This window comes from Ovis canadensis, chromosome 12 (genome assembly GCF_042477335.2).
Source record: "Ovis canadensis isolate MfBH-ARS-UI-01 breed Bighorn chromosome 12, ARS-UI_OviCan_v2, whole genome shotgun sequence".
Taxonomy (NCBI): domain Eukaryota; kingdom Metazoa; phylum Chordata; class Mammalia; order Artiodactyla; family Bovidae; genus Ovis; species Ovis canadensis.
In genome coordinates, this window is record NC_091256.1 from 36872014 (window position 1) to 36893156 (window position 21143).

The window sequence follows — 21143 nt, forward strand, 5'->3', positions numbered from 1 at the left end:
ACCTCCCACCCCAAAACATCTCTCTGGGTCAGCCCCATGCACCAGCCCCAAGCATGCTGTATCCTCTGTCAGACATAGACTGGCGATTCAATTCTTACATGATAGTATACATGTTAGAATGCCATTCTCCCAAATCATCCCACCCTCTCCCTCTCCCTCTGAGTCCAAAAGTCCGTTATACACATCTGTGTCTTTTTTCCTGTCTTGCATACAGGGTCGTCATTGCCATCTTCCTAAATTCCATATATATGTGTTAGTATACTGTATTGGTGTTTTTCTTTCTGGCTTACTTCACTCTGTATAATCAGCTCCAGTTTCATCCATCTCATCAGAACTGATTCAAATGTATTCTTTTTAACGGCTGAGTAATACTCCATTGTGTATATGTACCACAGCTTTCTTATCCATTCATCTGCTGATGGACATCTAGGTTGTTTCCATGTCCTGGCTATTATAAACAGTGCTGTGATGAACATTGGGGTACATGTGTCTCTTTCAATTCTGGTTTCCTCGGTGTGTATGCCCAGCAGTGGGATTGCTGGGTCATAAGGTAGTTCTATTTGCAATTTTTTAAGGAATCTCCACACTGTTCTCCATAGTAGCTGTACTAGTTTGCATTCCCACCAACAGTGTAGGAGGGTTCCCTTTTCTCCACACCCTCTCCAGCATTTATTGCTTGCAGATTTTTGGATCGCAGCCATTCTGACTGGTGTGAAGTGGTACCTCATTGTGGTTTTGATTTGCATTTCTCTAATAATGAGTGATGTTGAGCATCTTTTCATGTGTTTGTTAGCCATCCGTATGTCTTCTTTGGAGAAATGTCTATTTAGTTCTTTGGCCCATTTTTTGATTGGGTCGTTTATTTTTCTGGAATTGAGCTGCATAAGTTGCTTGTATATTTTTGAGATTAGTTGTTTGTCAGTTGCTTCATTTGCTATTATTTTCTCCCATTCAGAAGGCTGTCTCTTCACCTTGCTTATATTTTCCTTTGTTGTGCAGAAGCTTTTAATTTTAATTAGATCCCATTTGTTTATTTTTGCTTTTATTTCCAGAATTCTGGGAGGTGGATCATAGAGGATCCTGCTGTGATTTATGTCTGAGAGTGTTTTGCCTATGTTCTCCTCTAGGAGTTTTATAGTTGCTGATCTTACATTTAGATCTTTAATCCATTTTGAGTTAATTTTTGTGTGCGGTGTTAGAAAGTGATCTAGTTTCATTCTTTTACAAGTGGTTGACCAGTTTTCCCAGCACCACTTGTTAAAGAGATTGTCTTTACTCCATTGTATATTCTTGCCTCCTTTGTCAAAGATAAGGTGTCCATATGTGTGTGGATTTATCTCTGGGCTTTCTATTTTGTTCCATTGATCTATATGTCTTTGTGCCAGTACCATACTGTCTTGATGACTGTGGCTTTGTAGTAGAGCCTGAAGTCAGGCAAGTTGATTCCTCCAGTTCCATTCTTCTTTCTCAAGATTGCTTTGGCTATTCGAGGTTTTTTGTATTTCCATACAAATCTTTTTTTTTTTTTTTTAGTTTCTTTTTTTTTTTTCCCCCCCAGGGGACTTTTTTTTTTTTTTTTTTTAATTTTAAAATCTTTAATTCTTACATGCATTCCCAAACATGAACCCCCCTCCCACCTCCCTCCCCATAACATCTTTCTGGGTCATCCCCATGCACCAGCCCCAAGCATGCTGCATCCTGCGTCAGACATAGACTGGCGATTCAATTCACATGATAGTATACATGTTAGAATGGCATTCTCCCAAATCATCCCACCCTCTCCCTCTCCCTCTGAGTCCAAAAGTCCGTTATACACATCTGTGTCTCTTTCCCTGTCTTGCATACAGGGTCGTCATTGCCATCTTCCTAAATTCCATATATATGTTCCATACAAATCTTGAAATTATTTGTTCTAGTTCTGTGAAAAATGTGGCTGGTAGCTTGATAGGGATTGCATTGAATTTGTAAATTGCTTTGGGTAGTATACTCATTTTCACTATATTGATTTTTCCGATCCATGAACATGGTATATTTCTCCATCTATTAGTGTCCTCTTAGATTTCTTTCATCAGTGTTTTATAGTTTTCTATATATAGGTCTTTAGTTACTTTAGGTAGATATATTCCTAAGTATTTTATTCTTTTCGTTGCAATGGTGAATGGAATTGTTTCCTTAATTTCTTTTTCTACTTTCTCATTATTCGTGTATAGGAGTGCAAGGGATTTCTGTGTGTTGATTTTATATCCTGCAACTTTACTATATTCATTGATTAGCTCTAGTAATTTTCTGGTGGAGTCTTTAGGGTTTTCCATGTAGAGGATCATGTCATCTGCAAACAGTGAGAGTTTTACTTCTTCTTTTCCAATTTGAATTCCTTTTATTTCTTTTTCTGCTCTGATTGCTGTGGCCAAAACTTCCAGAACTATGTTGAATAGTAGCAGTGAGAGTCGACACCCTTGTCTTGTTCCTGACTTTAGGGGAAATGATTTCAATTTTTCACCATTGAGGATAATGTTTGCTGTGGGTTTGTCATATATAGCTTTTATTATGTTGAGGTATGTTCCTTCTATTCCTGCTTTCTGGAGCGTTTTTATCATAAATGGATGTTGAATTTTGTCAAAGGCCTTCTCTGCATCTATTGAGATAATCATATGGTTTTTATTTTTCAATTTGTTAATGTGGTGAATTACATTGATTGATTTGCGGATATTGAAGAATCCTTGCATCCCTGGGATAAAGCCCACTTGGTCATGGTGTATGATCTTTTTAATGTGTTGTTGGATTCTGATTGCTAGAATTTTGTTGAGGATTTTTGCATCTATGTTCATCAGTGATATTGGCCTGTAGTTTTCTTTTTTTGTGACATCTTTGTCAGGTTTTGGTATTAGGGTAATGGTAACCTCATAGAATGAGTTTGGGAGTTTACCTTCCTCTGCAATTTTCTGGAAGAGTTTGAGGAGGATAGGTGTTAGCTCTTCTCGAAATGTTTGGTAGAATTCAGCTGTGAAGCCGTCTGGACCTGGGCTTTTGTTTGCTGGAAGATTTCTGATTACAGTTTCAATTTCCATGCTTGTGATGGGTCTGTTAAGATTTTCTATTTCTTCCTGGTTCAGTTTTGGAAAATTGTACTTTTCTAAGAATTTGTCCATTTCTTCCACGTCCATTTTATTGGCATACAACTGCTGATAGTAGTCTCTTACGATCCTTTGTATTTCTGTGTTGTCTGTTGTGATCTCTCCATTTTCATTTCTAATTTTATTGATTTGATTTTTCTCTCTTTGCTTCTTGATGAGTCTGGCTAATGGTTTGTCAATTTTATTTATCCTTTCAAAGAACCAGCTTTTGGCTTTGTTGATTTTTGCTATGGTCTCTTTTGTTTCTTTTGCATTTATTTCTGCCCTAATTTTTAAGATTTCTTTCCTTCTACTAACTCTGGGGCTCTCCAATTCTTCCTTTTCTAGTTGCTTTAGTTGTAGAGTTAGGTTATTTATTTGACTTTTTTCTTGTTTCTTGAGGTATGCCTGTATTGCTATGAACTTTCCTCTTAGCACTGCCTTTATAGTGTCCCACAGGTTTTGGGTTGTTGTGTTTTCATTTTCATTCGTTTCTATGCATATTTTGATTTCTTTTTTGATTTCTTCTGTGATTTGTTGGTTATTCAGAAGTGTGTTGTTCAACCTCCATATGTTGGAATTTTTAATAGTTTTTCTCCTGTAATTGAGATCTAATCTTAATGCATTATGGTCAGAAAAGATGCTTGGAATGATTTCGATTTTTTTGAATTTATCAAGTTTAGATTTATGGCCCAGGATGTGATCTATCCTGGAGAAGGTTCCATGAGCACTTGAAAAAAAGGTGAAATTCATTGTTTTGGGGTGAAATGTCCTATAGATATCAATTAGGTCTAACTGATCTAATGTATCATTTAAAGTTTGCATTTCTTTGTTAATTTTCTGTTTAGTTGATCTGTCCATAGGTGTGAGTGGGGTATTAAAGTCTCCCACTATTATTGTGTTATTGTTGATTTCCCCTTTCATACTTGTTAGCATTTGTCTTACATATTGCGGTGCTCCTATATTGGGTGCATATATATTTATAATTGTTATATCTTCTTCTTGGATTGTTCCTTTAATCATTATGTAGTGGCCTTCTTTGTCTCTTTTCACAGCCTTTGTTTTAAAGTCTATTTTATCTGATATGAGTATTGCCACTCCTGCTTTCTTTTGGTCTCTATTTGCATGGTATATCTTTTTCCAGCCCTTCACTTTCAGTCTGTATGTGTCCCTTGTTTTGAGGTGGGTCTCTTGTAAGCAGCATATAGAGGGGTCTTGTTTTTGTATCCATTCGGCCAGTCTTTGTCTTTTGGTTGGGGCGTTCAACCCATTTACGTTTAAGGTAATTATTGATAAGTATGATCCCGTTACCATTTACTTTATTGTTTTGGGTTCGGGTTTATACACCCTTTTTGTGTTTCCTGTCTAGAGAATATCCTTTAGAATTTGTTGGAGAGCTGGTTTGGTGGTGCTGAATTCTCTCAGCTTTTGCTTGTCTGTAAAGCTTTTGATTTCTCCTTCGTATTTGAATGAGATCCTTGCTGGGTACAGTAATCTGGGCTGTAGGTTATTGTCTTTCATCACTTTAAGTATGTCTTGCCATTCCCTCCTGGCCTGAAGAGTTTCTATTGAAAGATCAGCTGTTATCCTTATGGGAATCCCCTTGTGTGTTATTTGTTGTTTTTCCCTTGCTGCTTTTAATATTTGTTCTTTGTGTTTGATCTTTGTTAATTTCATTAATATGTGTCTTGGGGTGTTTCGCCTTGGGTTTATCCTATTTGGAACTCTCTGTGTTTCTTGGACTTGGGTGATTATTTCCTTCCCCATTTTAGGGAAGTTTTCAACTATTATCTCCTCAAGGATTTTCTCATGATCTTTCTTTCTGTCTTCTTCTTCTGGGACTCCTATAATTCGAATGTTGGAGCGTTTCATATTGTCCTGGAGGTCTCTGAGATTGTCCTCGTTTCTTTTAATTTGTTTTTCTTGTTTCCTCTCTGATTCATTTATTTCTACCATTCTATCTTCTATTTCACTAATCCTATCTTCTGCCTCCGTTATTCTACTATTTGTTGCCTCCAGAGTGTTTCTGATCTCATTTATTGCATTATTCATTATATTTTGACTCTTTTTTATTTCTTCTAGGTCCTTGTTAAACCTTTCTTGCATCTTCTCAATCCTTGTCTCTAGGCTATTTATCTGTGATTCCATTTTGATTTCAAGATTTTGGATCATTTTCACTATCAATATTTGGAATTCCTTCTCCGGTAGATTCCCTACTTCTTCCTCTTTTGTTTGGTTTGGTGGGCAACTCTCCTGTTCCTTTACCTGCTGAGTATTCCTCTGTCTCTTCATCTTGGTTATATTGCTGCATTTGGGGTGGCCTTTTTATATTCTGGTAATTTGTGGAGTTCTCTTTATTATGGAGCTTCCTCACTTTGGGTGGGGTTCTATCAGTGGCTTGTCAAGGTTTCCTGGTTAGGGAGGGTTGTGTTGGAGTTTTGGTGGGTGGAGCTGGGTTTCTTCTCTCTGGAGTGCAGTGGAGTGACCCGTAATGGGTTATGAGACATCAAAGGTTTTGGGATAATTTTGAGCTGCCTGTATATTGAAGCTCAGGGGAGTGTTCCTGTGTTGCTGGAGAATTTGCGTGGTATGTCTTGTTTTGGAACTTGTTGGCCCTTGGGTGGAGCTTGGTTTCAGTGTAGGTATGAAGGCATTTGATGAGCTCCTATTGCTTAATGTTCCCTGAATTCAAGAGTTCTCTAATGTTTTCAGGCTTTGGATTTAAGCCTCCTGCTTCTGGTTTTCAGTTTTATTTTTACAGTAGCCTCTAGACTTCTCCATCTATACAGCACCGATGATAAAACATCTAGGTTAAAGATGAAAAGTTTCTCCACATTGAGGGACACTCAGAGAGGTTCACTGAGTTACAAGGAGAAGAGAAGATGGAGGAGGTAGTTAGAGGTAACTGGAATGAGATGAGGTGAGATCAAAAGAGAAGAGAGCAAGCTATCCAGTAGTCACTTCCTTATGTGTGCTCTATAGTCTGGACCACTCAGAGGTATTTACAGAGTTATACGGGGAAGAGGAGAGGGAGGAAGTAGACAGAGGTGACCAGGAGGATAAGAGAGAGGAATGAGTAGGAGAGAGACAAATCCTGCCAGTAACCAGTTCCTTAGGTGTTCTCCACCGTCTGGAACACACAGAGATTCACAGAGTTGGATAGAGAAGAGATGGGGGAGAAGAGACAGAGGCCACCTGGTGGAGAAAAAGGAGAGTCCAGAGGAGGAGAGAGTGGTCAAGCCAGTAATCTTGCTCTCAGGTAAACTTGGGTAGTGAAGTTTGGGTTTTTATATGTACAAAATTGACAACAGAAACCTAAGAGCAAAGATTAAAAATCTAGAGTAGAGGTTGGATTTTCAAAGATACAATATTAAAGAAAAGCAGAAGGAAAAAGGAAGAAAGAAAAAAAAATTATTAAAAAACAAACAAACAAACAAACACAAAAAACCACCAACAACCATCCAAAGACTATATATGGTGTTTGCCTTAAAAAAAAAAAGTCTTTTTTTTTAAAAAATAGTAATAATAGGTTATAGAAATAAAAATTAGAGGAGAAATAGAAGACTTAACGATTAAAAAAAAGTTAGAAAAAAAAGAAAAAAGAAAAACAAACAAACAAAAAGCAAAAAAAAAAAAAAAAGGAATGATTTTAAAAATAGTCAAAAATATAACTGGCCCTTCTCTGATGTTATGGGCCGTGTGGGATCACTTCCAAGGTGGTTCCCTCTGTTTAACTTCTTCTGTTTGCTGGTTTTTTAGGCTCACTAGTTCAGTCGCGCTGTGGGGGGAGGGGGGATGCTGCAAACAAATAGCACTGTCGTGTGCACACAGTATCTCAGCCCCGCTTGACCTGTCCTTTCTCGCGGCGCACAAACCCCTCCGGCTCTACGATGCTCATCCGGGAACCGTCTGGGGCCGGCCCTAGGCTGCGTGCACTTCCCCGGTCCAGGCCGCTCAGGTTCGGCGCTCAGGCAGCCCTCAGAGGCACAAATTCGGCTGGGACTGCGCTTTGTGCCCTTCCCAGGTCCGAGTAGCTCAAGAGTTTGGCGAGCACGATCGCCGCGGCTTGTCACCTTTTCTGCCGCTGCTGCTCAGCTCTCTGGGTGGACCGCTGGCGCACCCCGTGAGTCAGATTGTGACTGTTCAGCACCCCAGAAGTCTTAGCAAAGGAGCCTGCTTGCAGTTAGGTAAGTAAAGTCTCTCCGGGTCTGCAATTGCCCCTTTCCAGTCCTTACGGCTCTGGCTGCCTGTCCCCGGCGGGGGATGGTCTGCAGCCGGCTTTTCCGTTCCGTCCTTTGTTCTGTGCTCGGTCCTGGCGGTGTCTTATGTTCGAGCTTTTCGCGTGGTAGCTATCCCACAGTCTGGTTTGCTAGCCCTAGTTAGATCGTTCTGGTTGTGCATGGGGCGTTCCTGCCCGATTCTTACAAAGCTCTGCAGCCCGCGCCTCCCGCGCGTCCCTGCCCTGCCCCCACTTCCCAATGGCGGATGCAGGCGTCTGTGCTGCTTTTCCGCTGGGGGAGTTACTGTTGGGCTTGTAATCTGTTGGTTTTAATTATTTATCTATTTTTCCTTCCTGTTATGTTGCCCTCTGTGTTTCCAAGGCTCGCCACAGACTCGGCAGGGAGAGTGTTTCCTGGTGTTTGGAAACCTCTCTTCTTCAAATTCCCTTCCCGGGACGGGCTTCCCTTCCCGGGACGGAGCTCCCTCCCCACCTCCTTTGTCTCCTTTCTCGTCTTTTATATTTTTCCCTACCTGTTTTTGAAGACAGTGGTCTGCTTTTCTGGTTGCCTGATGTCCTCTGCCAGCCTACAGAAGCTGTTTTGTGGAGTTTGCTCGGCGTTGAAATGTTCTTTTGAGGAATTTGTGAGGGAGAAAGTGGTCTTCCCGTCCTATTCCTCCGCCATCTTTTTCCACTTCCTCTATATGTGTTTTTAAGTCAAAGATGAAGCAAAGTGAAAATCCAGGTATATTTTAATATTGCTTATGAGCTAAATATAGTTATGGATATTAAATTACTAATTCCCACCTCTTTCCTATAAGTTTGCTAAACGTTTCTGCTAGTTGAAGTGACGACTAATTTTTTTGTTGTTGTTCTTTAACAGTGCAGTGGAATGTTTGCAAGAAAATGATACATGAATATTTTTAAAGATATATATTAAAACTTAAATGAAGTTGAAAGCAAGGGCCAATTTGAATCAGAAAACAGTCTGAAGTGCAGAATCATAGAATGATACCGTCTTAGCACCGGGAATAGTTAGGGTGGCCATGTTTTTGGTTTTTTTTTTCACAACTGTATTCTTAGTACAACAGCAGAATATCTGCCTGGAACATTGTAGATGCTTGGTAAAGATCTGTTGTATGAATAAGTGAATCCTAAAAGCTTTGGAGATACTTTTTAATTTTACAGATGAAAAAACTTAATCTAGAAACTGAATCTCTGAGGCAGAAGTGGAGCCCAAGTCTCGTGATGACCATTCAGTACTGGCTACATTTTTAAAAGAAATTAATTTTATTTTTAAGGTCTGTAATAATGGGAACCAAGCTGAGCATATATAATAACATAAGATTTCTTGGCCTGTTGTTTCAATGAATTGGCCATTGTGATTAGCATATTATTTGTCTGTAAATATGTAATTATGTTCTTATGGAGATTCTTAAACTTTGCTTTCTTGTTTAGTTATAATATTTTTTTCTTTTGAGTATTGTTTGTACTGTTAATTTGTTAGTAAACCCTTTGTGGAAGTTATATAGAGGTTCCTTTAGAAAACTTATTTCTCTGGGCTATTATAAAGTCTGTATTTGTTGGATCAGTACCATTATTATTTACTTTAGTGTGAAGAGACTTTGGAAACTTTCTAGTTCAAGCGATTCATTCTTTAGAGGAGGAGATAGCCCTCTAAGGAGTTCAATTACTCGTCAGTGTCACATCAGTCATGCAGAGCAAAGCTGTAAGTAGGGCTCGGGTTTTATGGTTCTCTGTCCAGAGTATCTTTTGCTATTAAAGAGATCTAATAGACAAAAATTAAAAACAATCTATAGCTTTTTGTGTATGTTATTTTTTAAATGAGCTTGTAATAGTGAAGTTAGGTAATAGAATTTCCCACAGGAGAAAAGATACAGATTATCTGGCCACGGGATTGCTAAACTCGGGTGGTTTCTGATACGCTTAAGTTCTTCAGTAATAATGTACATACAGAAAGAAGCATCTTGAAAATAATTTTTAGATATGCTTTTTCTATGATCAAACTTTTCTAATGGTAATATTCTTGATTTACATAGTGTAAAGTATTTTTCAACTTATTTTATTTTAGAAATCTTTTGTGTTTAGCAGTGAACTGATTAGTATATTCACTAATGAAGGTGAGTATTGTTTCCATGTGAAATCAAGGCTAAAATATTCTCATAATGCTCTTGAGTCAATTAAGACTCAAACCTTCTCTTTGTCAAGAAAGGTATATATATGTAATGTAATTAAAGTTTTTGATTAAAGAGGGGGCAAAATAAACTCTTTGCATCTTGAGAATTTTTATAAATTCTAAGTCTCTGAGCCTTCAGTAACTCTAAATAAGTGTAAATGCCTTGTACTTTTCCACCATTAGAGACGTCTCAGGTCCTAAGTGGGTGGTTGTTTGTTTTAAATGACAGGTGCTAATAAAAGAAAAATATTTTTGAATGTAAATATTTACCAGGAGTCTGTTAGTCATAGGTTTCATGTAACACTAACAAAGGAGTTCTTCACATAAAATTTAAAAACTATAAGAAAAATACCAGTAACAATTTGAGTGTATTTGGGATGGAGAAAACAAAATACTAACCTTTTTCTTGGTTAAGGTGTGTGTTATGAGTTGCTCTTGTAGCAAGCTTTTATTTTTTTTCACTGAAGTAGCTCCAAATGAGTATCTTTAAAAGACCATAAGTTTGTAACCCAGACCTGATTCAAGCACTACCTTTTTAACAAGGGAATTCTTTCTCTCTGAGGAGCTAGTAAAGCTTGCAGAAACCATGGGCATCTGATCTAAAAGCTCATGATAGCTTTAAGGATTAGTTGATTCAGGCTACAAGGATCTGGTCTTCTTCTTGGTCTTTTCCACGTTTTGAGATGTAACTTATAGGCATCTAAATTTGCATAGATTAGTTTTATAAATTATAAGTTTGCATAGTTTCCATTCTAGTGAAACATTAAAATTAACCCTTCATGAATTCTGACCATCTCTTATACTTACTATTTTTATAACTCTAAGTGAAAATTAGATAATTGTGAGGTCAAAGGAAGCCATTACTTTAATATCCTAATTTTTTGGAAGGGGTAAGGTGAAAATAGAAAATGAGAGAGAATTCTGGGCTGGTAATGTGGTGGGGCAAGTGGGTCATTGAGCTTGGGTCTTAGTTAATATTCTTGGAGGGCCTTAAATTTAAGTTTTTAATATTATCACCAAATAAGGTCCATGATATGATATATAATTATATGTGTTTTGTCTCTGTTTTAAAAACATTACACTGTAGAATATACTATAAATTATTTGAACTCTAGTTTGGCTTTTTTTTTTTCCCCTTTTCCATATACGGGGATCCCAAAATGAGTGGAAAGGCCAGAGCCTCTCTTGATCTTGTAGAGGGGCAAAGAGTATTTTTGGATAGGGAATAACATCAGAAAACATTTTTAAAATGTTTTTATTATGAATTAAATTTAAATGTTCTTGATCTTGCTATTGCATTTTAAGATATGCACATGATTGTAAAGTTTACCTGGAAGAAGAAAATATGAAAGCAGCCAGGAAAATTTTGAAAAAGAGAGTTATGAAAGGAGACTTGATCTATCAGATAACAAAATGCAATAACAGCAGTATTTACTTTTTAGGGTTTTCATGAAAATTAAATGGGGTATTACTTATTTAAAATTTTCAGAATAGTGTCTGACATAGTACAAATGTTTAATAAAATTTTAACTTCTATTCTTACCTGATTTGGGTATTCATTTTATTTCATAAAAATTCATTACTTGCAGTGTGTGTATGGGGAAGAGGTACAACTGATCAGTCGTGGTGAGGGGAGAAGAGAGTAAGATTCAGCTTCTGGAGTATATAATGTGATTTGTCTTTAATCTTTAATAAGTATGTTAAAAATGGAAGTAGAGTACCAACACTTTGGTGAGCAGTTTTGCCTTTTCTGTGCACATTTTTTATTCCTTCTTACCAGCAGTTTCACTTCTTAATGAAATACACTGGAGAAATTCCTGCATATATATGGGAGATATACATAAACAGATTTTTTTACAGCGCTGTCTGTACTTGTAAAATATCAAAACTACCTACATGTTCATAAAAGAAGAATAAATAAATTTTTATGTCTTTATATTGTTAAGCAGTTAAAAAGAATGAAATAGAGCTGTATGAACATAAATCTTCAAGCCAGCCTTGAGTAATAAGGTTGCAGAGTGATAGATACCGTATGATAGTATTTCTTTGAAGTTTGAACACATGCAAAATACATGAATTACTTATAGATACAGATGTAGTAGTAATAGTAGTATAAGATAGGCTTCTGTGCACGCTAAGTCGCTTCAGTTGTGTCTATCTCTTTGTGACCCAATGGACTGTAGCCCACCATGCTTCTTTGTCCGTGGGATTCTCCAGGCAAGAATACTGGGGTGGGTTTCTGTGACCTTCTCCAGGGGATCTTCCCAACCCAGAGACTGAACCCACGTCTCTTATGTCTCTTGCATTGGCAGGTGGGTTGTTTACCATTAGCACTACCTGGGAAACCTAGTATAAAATAGGCATGGAATGAAAACTGAATTTAGGATAGTGGTTACCTCTTTGGAAGGAAGAAAGGAAATAGGATTCTAGAACCATCCACAAGGTCTCTGTTTTGCTTGTAATGTTTTACTTAAAGAAAAGCAAAGAAGTCCAAATTTTAAGATTTTTATGAATCTGGGAAACAAGTACATGGATATTTATTAGGCTTTTTATTTCTCTTTGTTGAAGTATTTCACATGCAGGCAAATTAAGATGGATATGTGAAGATGTTCTACAAGCAGTACAGAGAGAAAGAAGCTGGCCTCTGGAGTCAGAGAGGCACAGGTTTGTCCTGCTTGCCTCTGTAGCCTCGGGCAAGTTGTTGTGTCTCTCTAAGATTGTTACCTCATCTATAAAATGAATATAGTAATACTTCCATCCCAGTTTATTGTGTGAAATAGATTACACATCTAAAGAGCCTTTTTTAGCTCTTGAGATGCAGAAGTGTCAGGAATATGGTGTGAATGACAATAGGCATTGTCATGCCACCCTTATATAACTTTAGAGTCTAGATGGGGAAGTAAATGATCAGTTGATCACTCAAATAAAGGTACATGGTATCTGTGATCTGTCTCTTAAAGGACAAGTGCAATGTACTATTGAGTTCTTCTCATAGGCAGAATTATGGATTGTGTGTTTGTGTCCCCTGGCCCAAATCCATATGTTGAAACTCTAATTCCCAATGTGATGATATTTGGAGGTGGGGCCTTTGGGAAATAAGTACTTAAGTGTGAATGTGGAGCCCTCATGATGGGATTAATGCTCTTAGGAGAGAATCTAGAGAGCTTGCTTCCTCTCTCCCAGCTGCCATGCCAGGAAACCAGCAAGGGGGCTGTCAGTTGAACCCAGTCATGCCGGCACCCTTATCCAGTACTTCAGCCGCCAGAGCTGTGAGGAATCAGTGCTTGTGGTTTATGACACCCCTTTGATGGTATTCTTATTATAACAGCTCCAACTGACTGGGACAAGGGGAAATCTTGAAAGGGCTCCCTGAGAAGTGCCTTAGAGCCAGGCCTTGAAGAACAGGAACCTCAGTGCAGAGAAGAGAGTAGCGTGGTCCAACCTGAGTGAGCAGCTTGAAATGTTGTAGGAGGGAGCGGAGCCATTAGAAGGAGCTGAAAGGAGGCAAGGGGGATGGAGCAGAGAGTTCTAGGGAGAACAGATGTGCCCTGGAGTGCTGAAGAGGTAGGAAGGCGGGGTCTGCAGAACTCTGTAGGCCCCGTGGGATAATTAAGAATGTGAGAAGAGCAATTAGAAGACACTACTAAGCTGGAGTTTCATGAATTCGGGCGAACGGAAGAAATGCTTGGAGGACAGTTTGGAAACCACTTTAAACAACGTGACATTGTTAGGGGATTCTAGAAAGTGGTCAGCTGAACGGGTCCAGAACAGAGCTAGTGTTGATGGCCTATTAGAAGACAAGAATTAAGAAGCTGAAGTTGTATATACAAACCAATGGGTAGTTTGTTGTAACTTTTACAGAATCGGAAGGGTATTGGTCACCCAATAATCCCACCTTTTTTTTTTTAAACCAATAATTGCTCACCTTATTGGCCATCTTCTTTAAATATAGAGTCCTTAGTTGTACAGATTATGAATTTATGCTGTATTGTACAAACACAAAGTTAGAGTCTTAAATAAATAGTGAACCAATACCAAGGAATTTGACAGTATTCAAGATGGATTCCATTGTGTGGAACCACTGTTACCAAAATGACCAAAGATATGCTTACCCCCAGAGAAGGCAATGGCACCCCACTCCAGTACTCTTGCCTGGAAAATCCCATGGACACAGGAGCCTGGTAGGCTGCAGTCCCTGGAGTTGCTAAGGGTCGGACGCAACTGAGCGGCTTCACTTTCACTTTTCACTTTCATGCATTGGAGAAGGAAATGGCAACCCACTCCAGTGTTCTTGCCTGGAGAATCCCAGGGATGGGGGAGCCTGGTGGGCTGCCATCTATGGGGTCGCACGGAGTCGGACACAACTGAAGCGACTTAGCAGCAGCAGCATGCTTACCCCTCCATCAGCTGAAGTGCTTAGTACATTAATGTTTAAAATGTTTTCCATAATTAGTGAATTAAATAAATACTTGTTGAGGGTTTATTATATCTGTGTCACATATACAGGTGATTGATAAATGAGTTTGTTGTTGGTCTTTTGTTTCTCAGTCTGAAAGGCTATTCCCTTCCCTTCCCCTGCTTTGGAGCTGCTCCCCTTGTTTCTGAAGCATTTTCATGTTGCCCCCAGCAATAAATAGGTGATCAGAAATTGGAAGAGAGAAGGAAGGAGGGAGTGAGTGGGTTGGTTTTTAAAATTATCTTCAAAAAAGAAAAAAATCTCTTGCCTCATTTGTCAAATTTAGAGGATGCTAAGAAACCAACTTATTCTGAAAACTGGTGGCTAAAGGAAAAGAACAAATAAAGGTTTTAAAGTATAAATTTAAACATAGAGAAATACGAAGAAAAATATTTTTTTCTTGGCTACATACAGTTCTTTTACAGGAATGGACCTTAATTGATTTAACTACTTCCCTGTTGATGGATAATTTTTTTTCTTTTCTCTCTCCTCTTCCTTCTTTTTTCTTTTTCTCCTTTACTAAATAAAGAATAGTACCACAAACATCTTGTATCTGTTATTTTGATGAACTTTCAGGTTAGTCATAGGGTAAACTCCTGTGGTAATGGGATTTCTGGGTTACAGGTATTTTTAAAGATATATTTTTAAACTGTTAGTAACAATTGCTGTGTGTCCTCTACAAAGGTTGCTCTAGTTTACATTACCTCCCACAGGCATAACAGTGTACATTTTCCCACACCTTTGCCAGTGTGAGGTATCAGCAAACTTCAATTTAGCCTGTGTGACAAGAAAAAATAGCATCTGAATGTTTTGATTTGAGTGTAATGTAGTTATGAGTAAGTTAATTTTACTTTATTGTTAATTTTTGGCCAATTGTTCACATTATTTAGGTAGTGCTTCTAATTTTCCATGTCTAACCAGGAGTCCTTAGGTGGGTCAGCAGCTTTCATTATGCTCCCAGACATTGGACTTTATAAGCAGGCATTGTTTCAGAAAGATCTTGAGGGTGGGAGGTTCGGTCTGTGATTAGCTCTATGGGGAATCATGTACTGTTGTCAGCGTAGGTGCCCTCTGTGAGTTGGGGATTACAATGATGAACAACAGCATCTGATGGCAAATGTATTTTTGTAAACTCCAACGTAGCATGGAAGTAGGACGCATTAGTTTTTTTCTGAATTTATTTACTTTGAAAATAAAAATCTCCAGATGTTCTGTTTTATTCTTAAAACATCTTTAAGGGAGCTTCTGTAATGTTAAAAAGTTAATTTCAGGAAAGCAGAGATCTGTCCTTTAATACGGGGCTTCCTAGGTGGTCCTAGCGGTGAAGAACCCGCCTGCCAATGCGAGAGACATAAGAGATCCAGGTTTGATCCCTGCATTGGGAAGAGCCCCTGGGGGAGGAAACGGCAACCCACTCCATTATTCTTGCTTGGAGAATCCCATGGACAGAGGAGCCTGACGGGTCACAGTCCATGTGACTTTTATACACTAAGATATTATGTGTAAGGAGACTAAATGTTACTACCTGCTTTGGGGTTATAACTAAAAGCAGCATTTTATTAATAATTGATGTCTGCTTGTGTCGGGCAGCTTGGTCTTTTGATTTTTTTCTTCTCTTCTTTTGAGCAGTTAAAGATTCTGCCCTGTAATAGACGAGGGGCTCTAGTAGTTTTGCTTTATACTGAAATTGATTCTCTCAAAAAAGGACTTTTTAAAATATATATATTTTTTTATCAAAGTATAGTTGATTTACAGTGTTTCAGGTGCACAGTAAGATGATTCAGTTTTGCATATATACATATATTATTTTTCATATTATTTTCCATTTTAGGTTATCATGTGATACTATTGTTCCCTGTGCTATACAGTAAACCTTTGTTGCTTGCTGTGTACCTTATTTTTTTTTAATTAGAAATCTAGCATTCTTTTCATTCTAATTCAAACAAGTGGAATCAAAATGTCATCAATTTTTTAGCTAGGTAAGAAATTTAAAAGTTTTAAAAAATATATATTTTACGTACTATTTATATATATATATATAAAAGCTTTTCTACTATGGTTGATAAAGGCTTGAGAAAGAACATCAAGTGAAAAAGAAGAGATGGAGAAGTTGGAAAATATAAGCTAAATGAAATGGGAGCACTAAATATGAAACAGAATGTGAAACAAACTAGATAAAAGTAAAAGATCATTATATAGCCCAGTTGTTGTTAAACATGACTGCTCATTAGAAACACATCTGGAGCTCTGGAGGAAAAAAAGCAATACCTAGGTATTTGTATGTTTCAGAAATACCAAGATAATTCTGATATGTGTCTGGATTTAAACAGTTATTGTAGGTTTTTCTATTAAATGGTAGTTTTAGTGATATACAATTCTGTTAATTTCTCTTGACCAATTATGATACACTAGTATTAAGTGAATAATAGTAACATAGTCACAAAAGTAAAATATATTTATCAGTTTTCACAATCAATAGCCAGACAAAAAAATGAAAGATAATGACAATTGCAAGCCATAATGGAAACATGAGTAACCTAACAATATAAAATAATTACATATGATTTGAGGGGTTAAGTAGAGTGATATGGTAAGTGGAGGTGCATACATGCACGTGTTTTCATCCCCTTAGCCAGTCTATGTCTTTTGGTTGGTGCATTTAATCCATTTACATTTAAGGTAATTATCCATATGTATGATCCTACTAGATTTTCTTAATTGTTTGGCATTTATTTTATGTATGTCTTTTCCTTTTCTGTGTTTTCGAGGATGGACTCTTGACTTTAGTTTTTAATTTGTATTTGTAGGTGTAACATTTGTTTTAAAAACAGAATTGTTTAATATCTTAAGGGACCGTCTCCTCACTGGTGATAAGACACCAGGCTTAGATGTTTAAGACCTATGTGCAGTATTTTTACTTTGCCATGTAAAATATGTTGATGTGTTTTAAACCCAAGCAAGCAAAATTGGTGCCTGTTTATTATACTTGAATATGTTTAGCATGGTTGTTAAGAAGTGGGGAATAACTATGTTGGTGAAGGAGGTGGTAATGATGAAAAGAGTGAATTATGTTCTGTTTACTTATTTTTTAAAACCTCATATGATATCATGACTTGAACTGAGGAAATTTTTGAAATTATATAAAGAATATCTATATAATAGAATTTTCAGTTTCTGTAAAATGCAATTGTCTACATTTTCCACTATAGATTATGAAGAATGTATTTTAAATTTGAAGTCATTTTTTAGGACATAAAATTATAAACAGAGAAGACAGAAAGCTAGCTAGTAATGCTATAGTTGCATCAAAAATGACAAGATTGAGATCTGTGAACTATAAATTGTTCACAGAAGAAGACTAAAATCTCAATAGACAAAAAGGCAGTTCACAAAAGAGGACATATATATTACTTGTATATAATGGAAAAGATTTGGTTTTCCTAATAATCAAAGAAATGTACATTTTTAATAAGATACTGTTTTTACCTAGTAAGATTAACAAAATATATTTTAACACTCCAGACTGTTGAAGATTTATTGAAATGAATATGTATCAAGACTCCACTTCTAGGAGTTTTAAGGAAACAATAATTATGCAAAAAGGTCATGTATAAAGTATTCATTGAGGTATTTTTTTAATTGTAACGAAAATCAGAAGTGATCCTAATGTTCATTCATAGCAGGGAATGTTTGAATAAATTATGGAGTGCTGTATGATGAAATATGCAACTGTTGCAGTTTAGATTTATAAAATTTAAATTAACTTGAAAAAGTGATTGTTGTGATATTAAGTGGGGAGAAAGGATAAAGCACAACCTTAGTTATATTTAAAAAAGACATGGGTATATTAAAAAAGACTAAAGAGGCCAAGATGTTGAGAAGGTATTTAGGCGTTAGGACCATGGATGGTTCTTTCACTGTTCATGCTTTTCTGTGTGGTCCAGTTTTTCTTCAGTTGGTGTGTACTACGTTTGTACTTATAGAGAGAATGGACATTATTTTCTCAAAATCATTTATTTGTGTGCTGACATTCCATGCTAGGGAATTCAGTCAGTCCAGGCTTTTGTAGCAGATTCTTTTTCCATGGGGTAGGCTATTTATCACAAGGGAGAACTTAGTTTTTTTTTTTTTTTTTTTTTTAAGAGAGGGCAACATTTTCCTCTTTGAACCACTCAAGAATAAATATATTTCTGTGGAAATTCTGACTATGCTGACTGTGGAGAGAGAAAGCCACACGTAACTTGGTGGATAGTCATCCTAAAATGTAATGTCTAGAAGAGTTCTAGAAGAGTGTTATATATAGGAAAATTGGTTTTAACTTGTTTGGGAAAACTGAGAGGCCTGCTTTATCCTTCTAAAGCAGAATTTGTCAGTTTCCTTGAGTTGTTAATAAAGAAACATTTCAGTTCATATTAATGGATTTTAATAAAGGAACAAGATGGTCACACAAGTGCTTTTATTTCTCCTTCCTTCTTGCAGTTCTCTTTACAATGTTCAAGTAAGAGCTGTGTTTGCAGCTTCATAATGGATTTATTGACAAAAGCCTGCTGACATTAGGGATCATTCAAACTTGTAAAATTAGCAACATTTATTTTCAGTTGTTATGCTCAAAGGTTTTTACAGGTCATTTATATCTTCAGTTTGGTTTAAAGGAAAAATACTGCTTTGACAATTTTTAATTCTAGATTTTTGGAAGGAACACAAAAGATACTCTAATGAGAGTGAGTTGGAACACTTTTTTGAGTACTTCGTATGTATTCATGTGTGTTTGTGTATCTGACATGTACACATAAAGTAAGACTGTTGCACTAAATTAAAACATTTATGAAGACAGTTAACAAGATTGAACCAACAAAAGGAAAATTTTAAGGTGGGTGAAGAGGATTATGGATTTTAAACTTAACATTTAGAGAAAACAGGTATTTTCATTTCTATAAAATTGGCATTTTGACAGATATTTAAAGGAAATGTTGTATGAACATCCAAGAAATTATCTAATTTGTATCTGAAATTGACATAAAGAAGTTTCAGATTTTCTTAATTTTTATTGTATGTTATTTACCATATGTATTCCATGTTACAAGGTAATCAAGAATAAACCACTGTACACTGAAAATAATTTTAAAATGTACATTGCAAATAAAAAAATAATTTAATTTTTAAAATAATTTTGTCTCCTTTAAAATTTACCCTCTAAATTTAATTCCTCCTTGAAGGCGTGTGAATCTTGCTTTACTTCTAGAGGGCTATTCCATCATCTGCACTACAAAGGAGCAGATTCTCATTCTATTTTAGTAATCTGGGAATGGCAAATATTTAGAAGAACTCCAATACAATGGCAGAGGAGAGGGAAATTGAAGTGTGGTGGGATCTTGTCTTGTCTGCGCTACATTTAAAAGCATCTTTGTCTAGGGAGAAAAGAAATATTGCAAATTTGCAGGTTAATATAAAAGAATAAAATTTTTTCTCTTTGTAATTTATGAATGAATGGAGAAAATTATTCTCTGTATGTTTTTTTTGTTCCAGTTTAAAAAATCCCTATGTTTTGTGTTTGACTTTTAGGCTATTTCTCATGTCTCTGACTTGGTTTTCTATAGAATTTGACAGAGCAGAGAAAGCATTTTATGATGGAATTATATGAATTCCTTATCTTCTTATGACAGGCTAAACCTACTGGAAATAAATGATGATGATGATAATTAAGAATATCTTTAAACATCAGAATAGTGCATCTATGTGAATATTTAGAAACTAGTGAAAAAAATGAATATTGTAGAAACAAAAAAGGTAAATTTTTGTCAAGAAATTTTTCAAGAAGGATGCTGAAGTCTGTTACATGTAAAACTTCAGTGAAATAGGTAAGACTATAATTGGCCAAGGCTTTAGAACACGTATGTATATATATTAACATAGAAAAAAATGCAGAATATATGTAAATATAGAAAAAATATGTATCTCCACGTAGCAAAGAAGTTTGTGGAATAGCATCATTACTTAAAGAAATGCCGGTTAAAATAAGGTAAGAGAATAATTTCATATCTTTTACACTAAATTTTTTCTTTAAAGGTGATAAGGCCTGGTATCTATCAGACTGTTGGATGCTGAGTACAATTTGACAGTGCAATTTAAGCTCTATAAATATGTTCATATCCTCTGACCCAGCGATTCCAAGCATGAAAATTTATGCTAAGAAAATAATTTAAAAGATGACAAAGAGGAAAGCAGCAACAACCAAGGGTGTACATATGTACAAAGCTTTTTACAGAAACATTACTTTTTTTAGTTTGCACATTTTTCATGATAAAGGTCATACATTGTATTTAGAGACAGACTATGCAAGAGTTACAAGAATTAGTTGCATAGGTATAAGCATACACCAGTTAGTTAATTATACACATGTAATTATAAATGTGCTTGTAAAAGGTTTATTGTGTCTCATATATGAGACTGGAAATGCACAATGTGTCATGATATATTTCTGTCCTTAAACAAGGGAACGGGACAGTATGCTACATTTGCTTACAAGTAGACAAAATGCAAAATACATCTTCTGTGCTCAAGTGGAGGGCTACGCATCTGAAGTAACACTACTCACCTGGAGAGTAGTTAGTTGACTAGCAGTAAATGATTACTATTTGGATCTGTCTTTTTTTTTTTTTTCCTCAAAATCCTGGTCCCTAATTAGGTTCCCAAAGCCCTACTGGGTGACTGTATCACAGTCACATGGGTTATTTAAAGATATAGTTTCTTAGGTCTCCCGCCTCTGGAATTCTTACTCATTCACCTAAGCCTGGAGGCTTTTTTTTTTTAACCTTTCATTTTTTAAATAATTTAAAACCTTCAGAGACTTTACAGAGTTTCCACTGACCTTTCACTCAGGATCATTTGTTACTATTTGTATTCAGTTTGGGGTTTTTGGTTTTTGTTTTGTGATTATAGTGAAACATCTTGGACATCCTAAGAGTCAGAGCAGTACAAAACAGTACACTCTGCGAAGTGTGAGTCTTATTTTTAAAAAGTCCCCCGATGATTCTGATATTCAGCTGTTTTCAGAACCACTCACTGGTTTAGCCCATAGGCTTTGAAGTCAGACCTGAATTTAAATGCATTTTCTCTCAGGTAGGTAATGGGGGTACGTTACTTTCCCTCTCTGAGCTT

At 36.4% G+C, this 21143-nt stretch overlaps 1 protein-coding gene across 7 annotated transcripts in view; it reads left to right on the forward strand.

Annotated features, from left to right (window-relative positions):
• DISP1 (dispatched RND transporter family member 1) overlaps positions 1 to 21143 on the forward strand; it is a 225100-nt gene that overhangs the window by 87636 nt on the left and 116321 nt on the right. The window contains exon 1 of one of the 7 annotated variants that reach the window (XM_069545418.1): positions 7584 to 8077. The exons of 5 other annotated variants lie outside the window; for them this stretch is intronic. In XM_069545418.1, the coding sequence (XP_069401519.1) occupies positions 8056 to 8077 (22 nt within the window). In that variant the 5' untranslated portion in view covers positions 7584 to 8055. Of the gene's footprint in view, positions 1 to 7583; positions 8078 to 21143 lie in introns of those variants that run through there. One more of the 7 variants, XM_069545425.1, reaches the window with a different exon arrangement.